Source organism: Zootoca vivipara, chromosome 1 (genome assembly GCF_965207765.1).
Source record: "Zootoca vivipara chromosome 1, rZooViv2.hap1.1, whole genome shotgun sequence".
NCBI classification, from domain to species: domain Eukaryota; kingdom Metazoa; phylum Chordata; class Lepidosauria; order Squamata; family Lacertidae; genus Zootoca; species Zootoca vivipara.
In genome coordinates, this window is record NC_142582.1 from 131,202,135 (window position 1) to 131,217,283 (window position 15,149).

The 15,149-nt window shown below is 47.1% G+C and overlaps 1 protein-coding gene across 2 annotated transcripts in view; it reads left to right on the forward strand.

Annotated features, from left to right (window-relative positions):
- PYGL (glycogen phosphorylase L) overlaps positions 1-15,149 on the forward strand; it is a 53,637-nt gene that overhangs the window by 32,358 nt on the left and 6,130 nt on the right. For both annotated transcript variants that reach the window (XM_060270675.2, XM_088674708.1), the window contains exons 12-19: positions 1,144-1,307; positions 2,604-2,718; positions 4,398-4,499; positions 6,469-6,616; positions 6,968-7,026; positions 8,277-8,418; positions 11,291-11,498; positions 13,491-13,625. In XM_060270675.2, coding sequence (XP_060126658.1) covers positions 1,144-1,307; positions 2,604-2,718; positions 4,398-4,499; positions 6,469-6,616; positions 6,968-7,026; positions 8,277-8,418; positions 11,291-11,498; positions 13,491-13,625 — 1,073 coding nt within the window. The remainder of the gene's footprint in view (positions 1-1,143; positions 1,308-2,603; positions 2,719-4,397; positions 4,500-6,468; positions 6,617-6,967; positions 7,027-8,276; positions 8,419-11,290; positions 11,499-13,490; positions 13,626-15,149) is intronic.

Genomic DNA, 15,149 nt, shown 5'->3' on the forward strand with positions numbered 1-15,149 from the left:
GTATAACCAATGAGAACAGGAGCCAAGTCGGAGCGAGGACCATGCTTCTTGCCCTCACTCGAATGCAACCTTTCCTCAACCTGGTGCCTTCCAGGTGTTTAAGACTACAACTCCCATCAGTAGCACCTAGAACAGTCAGGCTGTGGCACCTTGAGTTGATATATAAAGCCCTGAACAACTTGGGTGCAGGATACTTTAAGGACCACCTGAGATCTTATATCCCAGCCCAATCTCTGAGATCACCTGGAAGAGCACTGTTAAGTCTTCCTGCGTGTTGACAAAAGTCAGGAATTTTGTGTTGCCTATCTGTGGGATACTCGCCTAGCCAACAATTGGCAGCCGTCCTCACTTCCACATGTCCCTTTTTATGCCAACTGGCCTATGCCGCTGTTTAAAACCTTTTTTTCTTATTATTAGACAGTTGTTTTAATGATCATTTGGTCCTGTTTTTTAACGGCACGTTATGTTTCATTGTATACAAAGTGGTGTACGCAATGCCCTGATATTTTGAGAGGGTGGCATAGGAATGAATTAATAAAGGGGGAGAAACCCACCAACTAAAAAATATACAAATCAGGGAACACAATAATAGAATTGTAGGGTTGGAAAGGACCCCCGTCTAGTTCAACCCCCTGCAATGCAAAAATACTACAATCATACCTCAGTTTAAGTACACTTCGGTTTGAGTACTTTCAGTTTAAGTACTCCGCGGACCCGTCTGGAATGGATTAATCCACTTTCAAGGGGAAAGTTCGCTTCAGGTTAAGTACGCTTCAGGTTAAGTACGGACTTCCAGAGCCAATTACACTCATACTTCAGGTTAAGTACGCTTCGGTTTGAGTATTTTCAGTTTAAGTACTCCGCGGACCCGTCTGGAACGGATTAATCCACTTTCCATTACTTTCAATGGGAAAGTTCGCTTCAGGTTAAGTGCGCTTCAGGTTAAGTACAGACTTCTGGAACCAATTGTGTACGTAAACCGAGGTACCACTGTAGTTCTGTGACACCCCCCTTTCAAGCTCAAGGCTCTGTTGTTGTGTGGAGAGGTCCCAGGGAGCTTTGGAACTGGGTTGGGCATCTTCCGGCATCCTTTTGGAGCGCTGTGAGTGCCTGAGCCGTCTTGCCCTCCTTGTCCCTGCTCAGAGAATCGCAGCCATGTTTCCAAAGGACGTTGAGCGCCTCCGGCGGATGTCCTTGATCGAAGAGGAAGGCATAAAACGCATCAACATGGCGCACCTCTGCATCGTGGGCTCACATGCCGTCAACGGGGTCGCCAAGATCCACACGGAGATCGTCAAGTCGCAAGTGTGAGTATGGGTGGGCATTTCCGCGGGGCCCGAATGGGTGGGCGTGGAGACCCCGCCAAAATCTGGAACCAGGGTTTAGATCCAAGGTGGGCTTCTGGGTGCTTTGCCGCTGAGCCAGTTGGGTGGTGGTTGAAGACAGAGCTCTAGAGCAGTGTTTCCCAACCTTGTGCCTCCAGATGTTTTGAGACTACAATTCCTATCATCCCTATCTAGCAAGACCAGTGGTCAGGAATGATGGGAATTGTAGTCCGAAAACAGCTGGAGGCACAAGGTTGGGAAACACTGCTCTAGAGCCCCGGAGCACATGCAGATTGTGGGAGCAGGCAAGAGGAAATGTCTGTGTCCCCTGTGGAGAAAGGTTGGCCTCCCCCCCTAACATTTCCCTCTCTCCTTCCACCTTTTCTTGGTCACTGTTTCTTTGCAGTCAGTACCCTGACAGTTGTGGTATTGTGGTTTCCTTCCCATTTTTGTCTGGTGGTTTTTGTTTCTGTTTTGTACTTCAGAGGAACTTCTGTAATCATCTCTATTTCGTTTGGTGCTTTCCTACCCAACCCTTCCTCTGTACCAGAGCACAAGTAAACCTGTCGTGCAATGCAAAGACCAATAAAATTGATGATAAAAATGAAGTAAATAGCAGTGAAAAATATCTGTGAAATCGCAGCCCCAAAATAGTACACACACACACACACACCTTCCCACAACTGCCTAAGTCAACTCCTCCCCCAAGTTCTTCCCAAGCAATCTGAGACTATGCCAATGTACCTGTCTTTTCTCACCCTGCTTCATCCCTCTCCTGGTCCTGGGAGATCAGAAGGGAGGAGAGAGTGTTGCAGCACGAGGGGCAGACACCCTGACTTCTTCACCAGCTTGACCCTTCTCTGCCTCCCTCATCCTTCTCTCCTGCTTCCGCTTCTGATTCTGGACTGCTCTCTGCCACAGACTCTCCCAGCTCACCAAGCCTTGTTACCCCTTCAGCTTCCAACACCTCCTCTTCCCAGTCTTCTCCCTCTGACTACTCATCGTCCTTCCACCACCATCACTCCCCGGGCTCTGAGCCTTCTCCCCTTGGAGGTCCCCCAGCCGTACAGTAGGACAATTAAGTGAAGAGAGCCACTGTGCAAACAGGATGGTGGATGAGATGGGCCCCCTTTGGCCTGATCCAGCAAAAGACTCTTCTTACGATGCATTGTTAGCCAAGAAATCTTGATGATACAACAATAATAATTTATTATTTATACCCCACACATCCGGTTGGGTTTCCCCAGCCACTGAACCGAGAACTTCCTTCCTGCGCAGGTTCAAGGACTTTGCCGAGGTGGAGCCAGAGAAGTTTCAGAATAAAACCAATGGCATCACCCCTCGGCGGTGGCTCCTGCTTTGCAACCCGGGACTCGCAGAGTTAATAGCAGAGGTATGCAGCCCACCTGCAGTCGACTTTGCTTTGGCAGAAATTGCACAGTTTCTATCAAGGTAGATTGTGTCCACCTTGGACTGCAGCAATAAGGCTGCTTTTGGGGCAGCAGTTTATTCCATTTCCCTGTTAATTTCCACGTTGTATTTGAGCTTTCACATGATGCAAAAGTCGCTTCTGAAAAACTAATTTTCTGGTATATGGCATGCATTCAGAGCTCATTTCTGTGCTATTTAGTTCCAGGAAAAATTGGTCTGCAACCTTCTTAACCCAGAAAACCACAGTAGCAAAGTGATGACATTTGGGGCAGTAGCTTTGCCTACCATTTTCATGGGGAAACAGAGGCATGCATATATATATATGCATTTAGTTCATAAAACGTATATATCATTTGATTATAAACCTCAAAACAGGTAGGTAGCCGTGTTGGTCTGAGTCGAAGCAAAATAAAAAAATTCCTTCAGTAGCACCTTAAAGACCAACTAAGTTTTTATTTTGGTATGAGCTTTCGTGTGCATGCACACTTCGTCAGATACACTTGAAACAGAAGTCAGACCCTTATGTATATACAGAGGGTGGGGGGGGGGTGGGAATGGGTGAAGGGCTGATGGGAGTGGTAAACCTGTAGATGGCTGTTAACAACTGCTGATGACTGCAATAGGTCCTGCGGGGAAAAAACAAGGGCTGAGGCGCTAAATAAAGCTTGATCATGCATAATGAGATAAGAATCCTATGTCTTTGTTCATCCCAGGTGGCTCCATGGTTTTGAGCTTGGTAATGAGTTCCAATTCAGGAACTTCTCTTTCCAGTCTGTTCCTGATTTTTTTCTGTAATAAAACAGCTGCTTTGAGATCTTGTATAGAATGTCCTGGGAGATTGAACTGTTTTAACCTCAAAACAGTTTACGAAAGATTTGCTAAAGATTATAGCTAATGCTTTGGATTAAAAACGGTTGCTTGTCCACAGTAAAATCAAGAAAAATTCACAACACTACTTCAAAACATACAAAAGATAAAATTCTAAAAGAGGTCCAAACTACCTCATATTTCCAAGCATGTGATGAGTAGGTTTGTCTAAACAGGAATGTTTTCAGCACAGTGAAGGCACCTGCCTGATCTCAATAGGCAGGGAGTTCCAAAGTTCTGCTGCACTAAATTATCAAGTTCTCACAAATGCAGAATGGGTGTTTTGCGACGCCTGTAGTGGTGCCAATTCCACCGATCGAAGCGGTCAGGTGGGCGCATGTAAGGCTGGCATGGTAAGAGGCAGGAAAAAATCATTTGGGGGGGGGGTGAGCAGATATTCCGGAATAATAATAACTATTATTTATTTATTCCCCGCCCATCTGGCTGGGTTTCCCCAGCCATTCTGGGCGGCTTCCAACAGAATATTAAAATGGAATAATCCATTAAACATTAAAAGCTTCCCTAAACAGGGCTGCCTTCAGATGTCTCCTAAAAGTCTGGTGGTGGTTTTTCTCTTTGACATCTGGTGGGAGGGCGTTCCACAGGGCGGGAGCCACCACCGAGAAGGCCCTCTGCCTGGTTCCCTGTAACTTGGCTTCTCGCAGCGAGGGAACCGCCAGAAGGCCCTCGGCGCTGGACCTCAGGCACAGGAAAGGCTGCTTGTCTGGAGGCAGGTGGTCTGGATGCCTCAAGCCCCCTGCTTCTGTTTTACAGAAAATAGGAGAGGAATACGTCAAGGACCTGAGCCAGCTGACGAAGCTGCACCGGTTTGCCAACGACGAGCTTTTCATCCGGGAAGTTTCCAAAGTCAAACAGGTAAGCGGGTGGAGGAGCTGGGCGTCTTCTTGTCGATGCTGCAGCTCGAGAGGAGGCAGGTCTCTGCTCCCAAGATTCCTGGGAGACGCTGAACTTCACGTCAAGCAAACGTGGTGGCCCAAGGATGGCGAAACGCCTACTCGGCCCTCGATCTTTGCCGGCGGCGTCCCCGTCAGTTTACTTGCGTGCCACTTTTCCATAGTAGTGCTCAAGGTTGGCTCACAAGATGCCAAGCGAACGCTTTGAAGCACCATATTAAGAACACTTGGAAGTACTCATAATGTCAGTAAATGCAGGGGAAAGTCAAATGTTGCATTTATCTCCCACCTTTCCTACAAAGAGCCCAAGTTTGCTCAGGATGGCAAACAGACACACAGCTTAAAACCGAAAACGATACAGTAGTCCATTAGTGGTGAATTAGTACTGGATTGTTTGCATATAGGGCCAGATTCAGGTTTGATGAGGCCCTAAGCTACTGAAGGTAATGGGGCCCTTTATATGTCCAGCTGTCCTTTGTCAACAGCAAATTGTTGCTGGTTTTTGTGTTGAATATATGCCATATGGTCATTTATGGACCTAATAGGTATCTAAAGCCATTTGCACATGCAGAATGGAGGCACCCTATATATAGAAAGGAGCAAACCAGTGATATTTTAGGGAGCGGCTAGCAGGCGGGGCCCATGACTTACATCATAGGAGCCTACACAACACAAAACACTGTTGCCGCATGTAGGTTTCACCTCCAGGCTTGATTATTGTAACTCGCTCTACGCGGGGCTGCCCTTGAAACTGACACAGAAACTCCAGCGGGTGCAGAATGCCGCGGCGAGACTCCTTACGGGGTCCCGGCCGCGGGATCAGATTCATCCAGTGCTTTACCAGCTGCACTGGCTCCCGGTGGAGTACAGGATCAGGTTTAAGGTGCTGGTTTTGACCTTTAAGGCCTTATGCAGCTTAGGACCCTCGTACGTACGGAACCGCCTCTCCCGGTATGCCCCGCGGAGGACATTAAGGTCCACAGATAATAACATACTGGAGATCCCGAGTCACAAGGTGGTTAGGCTGGCCTCGACCAGGACCAGGGCCTTCTCAGTATTGGCCCCGACCTGGTGGAATGCTCTGGCTCAGGAGACTAGGGCCCAGCAGGAGTTGTCATCTTTTTGTAGGGCCTGCAAGACAGAGCTGTTCCGCTTGGCCTTTGGACTGACGCAGTCTGACCCCGGGGTTACACCCCCCAAAAAGTTTTATCTTATAATGGTTTTATATTATTTGTAGATTTTTAATTTTAAAATTGAATTTTAACATTGTATTAATCTGCATTTTAATTGAATTGTTTCTTTTATACCTGCGTTGATATTTTTTTTGTTAGCCGCCCTGAGCCCGGTCTAGACTGGGAAGGGCGGGGTATAAATAAAAGTATTATTATTATTATTATTATTATTATTATTATTATTATTATTATTATTATATTTTGGAAATGTACATCCAGGTTTTTTTCCTTTACATTTTTTTGGGGGGCCCAAGAGAGTGGGGCCCTAAGCTTGTTTAGCTTATACGTAAATCCGGCACTGTTCGCACATGATTCCACTCTGTCCTCTCTGCGGTGCTTCCCCCAAATGCTACCTTCTGGAGGGGGGGCAGGCTTGCATTACATGGCAGCAAAACAGGATGGAAAGGCCCAGGAAACTTCTGTGCTATGAAATGTGCGGGATTTCAGCAGGAGATTAAGGGACGGGCCCCGGTTGGGAAAGGAACTGTATGTTGGCTCTGAAACATTTGCAGGTGCAAACGGTGTTGAAAAGGAGGGTTGTGTGTAACCACACCAACATTGTCATTAATGTGCAATAAAAAGGACGTCCCGGGAACGACATTAGACAGGTGGCTGCTGCATCCGGTGGCCTCATCCCATGCCTTGCTGGCTATATTTGCTGCTGCTTTGAACAATTGCACCTTCCCTCTGCTCTCTCAGGAGAACAAGGTCAAGTTTGCCCAGTATTTGGAGAAGGAATATAAGGTGAAGATCAACCCGGCTTCTATGTTTGACGTCCAGGTCAAGAGGATCCACGAATACAAGCGGCAACTCATGAACTGCCTGCACATCATCACCATGTACAACCGTAAGTAACGGCACGGGGGCGGCTGGGCATTTGTGGCTAGTAGGCAATGAAAGCCTCACCTTCTAGGTGTCTTGGTGGAGGAGGAGAAGAGGAGGGGGAGTTTGGACTTGATATCCCACCTTTCACTCCCCTTAAGGAGTCTCAAAGCGGCTCACAATCTCCTTTCCCTTCCTCTCTCACAACAAACACTGGGCTGAGAGACTTCAGAGAAGTGTGACTAGCCCAAGGTCACCCAGCAGCTGCATGTGGAGGAGCGGGGAAGCGAACCCGGTTCACCAGATTACGAGTCCACCGCTCTTAACCACTACACCACGCTGGCTCTCATTTTGTGTTCTCCTTTCCCTTCCACAGGCATCAAGCGAGACCCCATGAAGCTGTTTGTGCCCCGGACGGTGATCATTGGCGGCAAAGTAAGCGATGGGTTTGCGCTGCACATTTCGAGAGGGGACAGCCTAGGATCTGCTGGGCTGCCCCTTTGGGGCTTGGAAGTGCCTGCCTGCCTGCCTACCTTGGACTTGTCAGTGGCCAACATACCACATCTTGTGGGAGGGAGTTCCACAGATGAATAATTAAGCCCTGTGTGAAGGAAGACTTTTCTTCACCTCTCCTGATGCTACTACCCATCCAGAGCGCTAGTGTTACAGGAGAATGAAAAAACACCTCCCTAAAGCATAATTCTATGTACCGTGTTTCTCCGAAAATATGCCATACTCCAAAAATAAGCCATACCCTGAAAATAAGCCATAGTGATAGGCAGTTTAACCTTGTAGGTTAAACTGTAGGTTTAACTGTACCATACAGTGGTGCCTCGCTTAACGAACACCCTGCTTAACGAAATTTCCGCTTAACGAAAGGTTTTTTCTAGTGGAGGTTGCCTCGCTAGACGAATTCGTTTTACGAAAAAGTCATCTAGCGAATCGCAGTTTCCCATAGGAATGCATTGAAATTCAATTAATGCGTTCCTATGGGGGGGAAATTTTTTTAAAAAAATTCAATGCATTCCTATGGGATTCGCTAGACGAATTTTTCGTTATAAGAAAAGACCCGTGGAACGAATTAAATTCGTCTAGCGAGGCACCACTGTACTTAATTTAAATTAAAAAAAAGACATCCCCTGGAAATAAGCCACCATGTTGTTGTTTTTTTGAGGAAAAATAAATATAAGACAGTGTCTTATTTTTGGAGAAACACGGCACTTCTATCGTGACCACCCACCACCACCACAAATGGCTTGTGAGGTGTTGATGGGGAATTTGTACAGCTGAAAAGTCTGCTTAAACAAACAAAAAAATACATCTAGAAAGCATTCTTTCTCTTGCCACTGGCTTCGGTAAAGAAGACAGCAAACAATCGTAGCTTTTTAACTATGTTTATTAGGGAGTGATGGTTAAGTGTGTACGCCATCACTCTCACTCAATCAGAAGTGAAAGTAAGATAAAAGAACAACGAACATCACATGACAGGAGTCGGGTTACATCCAGGCTCCTGCTTGGGGGAAAATACAGTCACATAAAGTAAACAATACAGTCACATGTTAGCATCTGTGCCATGTAGAGGATTTATGCTAACAGTCCCGGTTTTAGGGAGGCTAGGGGGAAGCGCAAGGAAGCCCAGCTGCCACAGTTCCTTCTAAGTGCTTGTGTTTCTGCCCTCCTTGCAGGCTGCTCCTGGCTACTACATGGCCAAAATGATAATCAAGCTCATCACCTCCGTGGGCCACGTGGTCAACAGCGACCCTGTGGTGGGGAACAAGCTGAAGGTCATCTTCCTGGAAAACTACAGAGTCTCGTTGGCCGAGAAAGGTAAAGCCAGAATCGCCCGTCGCTGCCCGTGGCAAGAGCTGGCGTCTAAAACCCTTGAATCATTTCTCCTGGCAAATGTGCCTACGAGTCAAAATGTTTCAAACCGCACTTGTGCCTCAGTGGCTTTCCCTACGACATGTTTACTGTTCTTGGTGGGTCCCTCTTCCTTTGACTAAAATGTTGGGGCCAGGGGAACACACCTGTCGTCCTCTAGATATTGTTCAACTCCAACTGGGAACACCAATTGATGGAAACCGAAGGGCATAGCTGCCAAGTCTCCCGTTTTTCGCAGGAAACCCCCGTTTTTAAAGTCGTTTCCCGCTGGCAGCCCGGATTGAAAAAAATTCCGGAATTCCCCCGGATTTCCTACCTGCCAGGGAGGCTCCATTTTTGGGTCCTGGCGCCGCCCAATATCTGGTGCCCATACATGGGTAGCGCGGCGCCGGAAATCGCTTCTACGCATGTCCGGACATGCGTAGAAGTGACTTCCGGTGCCGCGCCGCTGCTGATCCCACATTTTTCAGGGGGACACTTGGCAGCTATGACCGAAGGAGGGGATTCTGCTCTGGGGCTCCCTGGGTTATATTGTATCCAACCAAGTTCTACTTTGAGAAGAACCATTTAAATTTATGACGACAACTAACTCGGGTCCATGTCTTTTTGCGGAATCCAGTCTTCACACGACAGAGGGCTTGCACTAGAGCTTCATTAACAGACAGCGCCGGGGCTAGGGCTTTTTGCGCCCTAGACAAAATCACCTTCTGGCGCCCCCCCCCCCCGGCACATGTGTCACGACGCGTGCACAACGCCGCTGACGCCCCAGCGTCCCCTCCATAGGCGGGAGGGCGCTGAGCTCTCATTTTGGCTCGCGCACCGCCTGCCTATGGAGGGGACGCTGTGAGCTCTTCAGCGGCGGTGGCAGCGAGTGAGCGGTGGCAGCAACAGCGGCCATAGCTGAAGGCTTCAGTTACGGGCGCTGCCACCGCCACCGCTCGCTCGTTGCTCTTCCATAGGCGGGAGGAGCGCGAGAGGGTGCCGTGGGAGGGCGGTGGCGCAGGGGTTTTGCGCCCCCTCCATTTACGCGCTCTAGGCAACGGCCTAGTTGCCTAAATGGACGCACCGGCCCTGTTAACAGATCTTAAACATTTGATGGATGGACGGATGACATTTATAGCCCACCTTTTTGTCCAAGGAGCTGAAGGTGGCAGACATGGTTGCCCCCCTCCTCATTTAATATCCACAACCTTGTGGTGTAGGTTAGGCTAAGAGGCAACAACTGGCCCAAGGTCACCCACTGAGCTTGATAGCTAACTGGGGATTTGAACCCTGGTCTCTCCAAAGTCCTACTCCATCACTTTTAACCACTATACCACACTGGTGTGTCAGTGGGTGTGTGGGTGTGGGTGAATAGTAAACAGTGTCAATGGTTTGACAAAGGAAACGGTGTTATACCAGGTCAGGCCATTGCCTTAACTCGGAGTTGTCTCTTGGGCAGAAAAGGTGCTTAACAGCCTTTATTATTATTATTATTATTATTATTATTATTTATTATTATTCATTTTCAATTACAATAATCCAATAATAGCCTCATTATAACAAAGCCAGATTATAATACAGTTAGTAATACCAATAATTCAGATGCCAAATGATACAATTTAGGTAGCCTCCCACATGCTAGAATTATGCTTTACTTTATTTCTGCGTTCCAAAATCTTCTAAATTTCAATTACACTCCAGTCAAAATAACGTTAAATCCCTTATACAGCAACTGCAATTTTAACGACTTCCATTCCTATTGCCACATTAAATGCTTCACCTGTAGCTTTATAAATCATTTAAACTATCTCTTTCTTCTTCTTTGAGTGGCAATTATTCTGTCCGTAATGTTTCTTCCTGTCCTTGTAAAATATCATGTCTATCTTTTGCCAGTTGTTGCTGCTCTCCATCATGCCTTGGGCAGAGCTAATATCGCATTGTTGTTTCAGAAGTTCTCCATTGCTCTGTCCCGTGGTTCACTGTTTGCAACTTTAGCAGCAGCTGCCAAAATCAGACTCTCCCAATAAATATCCTGTTTTCGCCATTTCCCCCTCAGCCTGGGAAGGAAAATAAGCTGTCAGACTTCAAATAACTCGGTACTGAACCTTATCAACTCCTTGGCAAGCTCGCAAATTCCTCTCCCTCAGCCTTTAAATTGGAAGGAGCCAGAGATTGAAACTGGGACATTTTTCCCCAACGTATTATTATTATTATTATTATTATTATTATTATTATTATTATTATTAATTTATTATTTATACCCCGCCCATCTGGCTGGGTTTTCCCCGCCACAAACAATTGCTTGATTGATTCTGCATGTGTGTGTTTTTCTGATTACCTGCTGTGAGCCCTCATGGTTGGCTGTGACAGAAATGGAAACCAATAATAATAATAATAATAATAATAATAATAATAATAATAATAATAATAATAATAAATGTTGTTTAGTCGTTTAGTCGTGTCCGACTCTTCATGACCCCATGGACCAGAGCACGCCAGGCACTCCTGTCTTCCACTGCCTCCCACAGTTTGGTCAAACTCATGTTCGTAGCTTTGAGAACACTGTCCAACCATCTCGTCCTCTGTCGTCCGCTTCTCCTTGTGCCCTCCATCTTTCCCAACATCAGGGTCTTTTCCAGGGAGTCTTCTCTTCTCGCGAGGTGGCCAAAGTATTGGAGCCTCAGCTTCACGATCTGTCCTTCCAGTGAACACTCAGGGCTGATTTCCTGATTTCCTTCAGAATGGAAATAATAATAATAATAATAATAATAATAATAATAATAATAATAATAAATAAAGGACTGCAGGAATGGCTAAAATTGCACCCTTTTGGCAGTGATCCCCGCCACGGATCTGTCGGAGCAGATTTCCACGGCAGGCACCGAAGCGTCTGGCACTGGCAACATGAAATTCATGCTCAACGGGGCCCTGACCATTGGGACGATGGATGGCGCCAACGTTGAGATGGCTGAGGAGGCTGGAGAAGAAAACCTCTTCATCTTTGGCATGAGAGTGGAGGATGTGGCAGAGCTGGAGCGGAGAGGGTGAGTACGGCAGAAGCGAAGGTCTCGTCCACGCTTCTTGTTGACCTGTATTTTGATCGGATTGCGCACTGATGAATCCCCCCACCCAGCCCCGGTTCCAAGAGCTTTTCTCATTGCTCCACGGTTGTGCCTTGCAAAAATTTAATCTTGCCCACTGAATCGGATCTTATCCAATGCGCAGAAAATCCAGAGATTTTGCCTATGGTCAGATCAGATTTTTGACCCTTTGCATCTGTTAATGGTGCAAGTCCAATAATTTGAGTTAACCTACAGTTTGGAGGCGGCTGTTATGGCAATTCTGCTGGCAAAGTTGCTTTGCCTAATACAGGTGGAGTCCGGATAGATACGAAAACCAGACAGCACAGAACAAAATCGGTATACAGTGGTACCTCGCAAGACAAACGCCTTGCGCAACGGAAAAATTGCAAGACGAAAGCGTTTTTGCGATTATATTTTTTTTGAAGACTCGCAAAATGAAGTCATCTATGGCCGTGCTTCACAAGACGAAGCAGCCTTGCCACCCTGTGGCACTGTGGTTAAACCACTGAGCCTAGGGCTTGCCGATCAGAAGTTCGGCGGTTTGAATCCATGTGACGGGGTGAGCTCCCGTTGCTTGGTCCCAGCTCCTGCCAACCTAGCAGTTTGAAAGCACATCAAAGTGCAAGTAGATAAATGGGAATCGCTACAGTGGGAAGGTAAACGGCGTTTCCATGTGCTGCTCTGGTTCACCAGAAGCGACTTTGTCATGCTGGCCACATGACCTGGAAGCTATACGCCGGCTCCTTTGGCCTATAGAGCGAGATGAGCGCGCAAACCCAGAGTCGGTCACGACTGGACCTAATGGTCAGGGGTCCCTTTACCTTTACCTTACAGTTTGGAGGCGGCTGTTATGGCAATTCTGCTGGCAAAGTTACTTTGCCTAATACAGGTGGAGTCCGGATAGAGGCGAAAACCAGACAGCACTGAACAAAATCGGTATACAGTGGTACCTCGCAAGACAAACGCCTTGCACAACGAAAAAATCGCAAGACGAAAGCGTTTTTTGCGATTTTTTTTTGAAGACTCGCAAAACGAAGTTGTCTATGGCCGTGCTTCACAAGACGAAGCAGCCTTGCCACCCTGCGCTCCAGAGGAGGCCACGGTTTGGATTCCAACGGCGACGCTTACCTTGAGGACTCCGCTGTCACCACCAGGGGTGACGTCCACGGCTGCCACTTCTGCCTCTTGCGGTGGCGTGGCGCTCAGCGCCTCCTCAGCAGTCATGGTGGCCTCCGCAGCTCCTCCCCGGTGGGCTGGCGGGCAAGCACGGGCCGCTTCTCTCCCTCGGCAATCCGGCAGGAGCAGCAGCGGGGCTCACCAAGCAGCCCTTGGCAGCGCTCCTGAAGGAGCGGAGGCTGCGGCGGGAGGAGACCCCTGGCCCTCCTCCTGCTTCCCCCTCCCCAGAGCCTTCCGGTTGTGGCGGGTGAGTCGGCGCCTCTTTTTTGCGCTTTTTTTTTTTTTGCCCATAGGAACGCATTAATTAAATTTCAATGCATTGCTATGGGAAACCACGCTTCGCAAGACGAAATCTTCGCAATACGAAACAACTCGTAGAACGAATTAATTTCGTCTTGCGAGGTACCACTGTATAAATTGAAGAGGAAAACTCCCTCCGAATTGCGCAGCCAGTCAGAGCATGTGCTATCTCAGTAAATGTAATTCCTCCATGTGTCAGAATACCCCCACCTGTCTCCATCTTGACTAGTTGGCTTTCACATGAACGTAATTAACCCTTAAGTTACAAACCGAATGATGCCTGCTGCTAAACCTCCAACAGATTTTCCTCACCAAATCAAGGGAGTTTACATGTCTGCCCCTCCTGGTATAACAAAGTGAGATAGCCGAGGATGTCTTGTGACTTGCAAAGCCAGGAGCGCGTAACAGACCACAGCATGTGGGCATCGGTAGTCTTCAATATGTGCGCTGAAGGTTTTCCCTCCCTCTTTCCATCAGGTACAAAGCTCTGGAATATTACGAGAGGCTTCCTGAGCTGAAGCAAGCTATGGATCAGATCAAGAGTGGCTTCTTTTCACCAAAGGAGCCCGACCTTTTCAAAGATGTGGTCAACATGTTGTTCTACCATGACCGGTGAGTGGAGAACCTGTATCAGCTTCGGCTTGGAAACGGTTGCTTGTTCCACACTCTGTAACTTGCCTGGCCTCTGTGCGTCAATCGCAGCAGGGTCTGTTTTCCCTGACCCTCCACCCCAGAAAAAGTTTAAGGAACATAGAATTGGTACCCCAGGGGTCATCTAGTCCAACCCCCTGCAATGCAGGAATTTCAGCTGAAGCATCCATGACAGATGGCCATCCAACCTCTGCTTAAAAACCAAGGAAGGAGAGTCCACAACTTCCCGAGGGAGTCCGTTCCACTGTTGAACAGCTCTTACTGTCAGAAAGTTCTTCCTGGGGTGTAAATATATACAATTTTTTGGGCAAAGGGTGTTTAAGGAGATAGCAGAAATCATGGGGTTAAAGCTGACCAAAGTCCAGAGGTAGAACTAGAATCATAGAATCATAGAGTTGGAAGAGACCACAAGGGCCATCCAGTCCAACCCCCTGCCAAGCAGGAAACACCATCAAAGCATTCTTGACAGATGGCTGTCAAGCCTCTGCTTAAAGACCTCCAAAGAAGGAGACTCCACCACACTCCTTGGCAGCAAATTCCACTGCCGAACAGCTCTTACTGTCAGGAAGTTCTTCCTAATGTTTAGGTGGAATCTTCTTTCTTGTAGTTTGAATCCATTGCTCCTTTCTCCCTCCTCTATATGGCATCCTTTTATATATTTGAACATGGCTATCATACCACCCCTTAACCTTCTCTTCTCCAGGCTAAACATACCCAGCTCCCTAAGCCGTTCCTCATAAGGCATTGTTTCCAGGCCTTTGATTATTATCAATTTATGATGGGGTGGAAGGTTCACGGGCCATGAAGGACTTGCTCACAGATTGATTGACAGCCGCACAAATTATTATAGCTAGGAAGTGGAAGGGGGAAGCAGAAAATAAAATGGAATAATGGTATGAAGAGATTTGGGATATAGCTATTAATGATAAATTAACATGTGCCATTAAGGTAAGACGGAATATGCAGGAGAAATGATTTTGAGGAGATATGGAAGGTGTTTGTAGAATTTGTATTGTTAAAACGGAAAGGGGTCGAAACATCGCAAGAGGTGTTGAAATTTTGGGAGGTTGGATAGGTACAATGGAATGGTCTTGGGGAGCACATTTTTATGCTTATTTATGTATGATTAATTCTTAATTTAATTTAAAAAACAAGAGAAAGGGGAAAAAGTTTTTTCATACATTATTCCATTTTATTTTCTGCTTGCCCCTTCCACTTCCTAGCTATAATAATTCGTGCGGCTGTCAATCAATAGCCATGTTCAAATATATGAAAGGATGTCATATAGAGGAGGGAGAAAGATTGTTTTCTGCTGCTCCAGAGAAGCGGACACAGAGCAATGGATTCAAACTACAAGAAAGAAGATTCCACCTAAACATTAGGAAGAACTTCCTGACAGTAAGAGCTGTTCGGCAGTGGAATTTGCTACCAAGGAGTGTGGTGGAGTCTCCTACATTGGAGGTCTTTAAGCAGAGGCTTGACAGG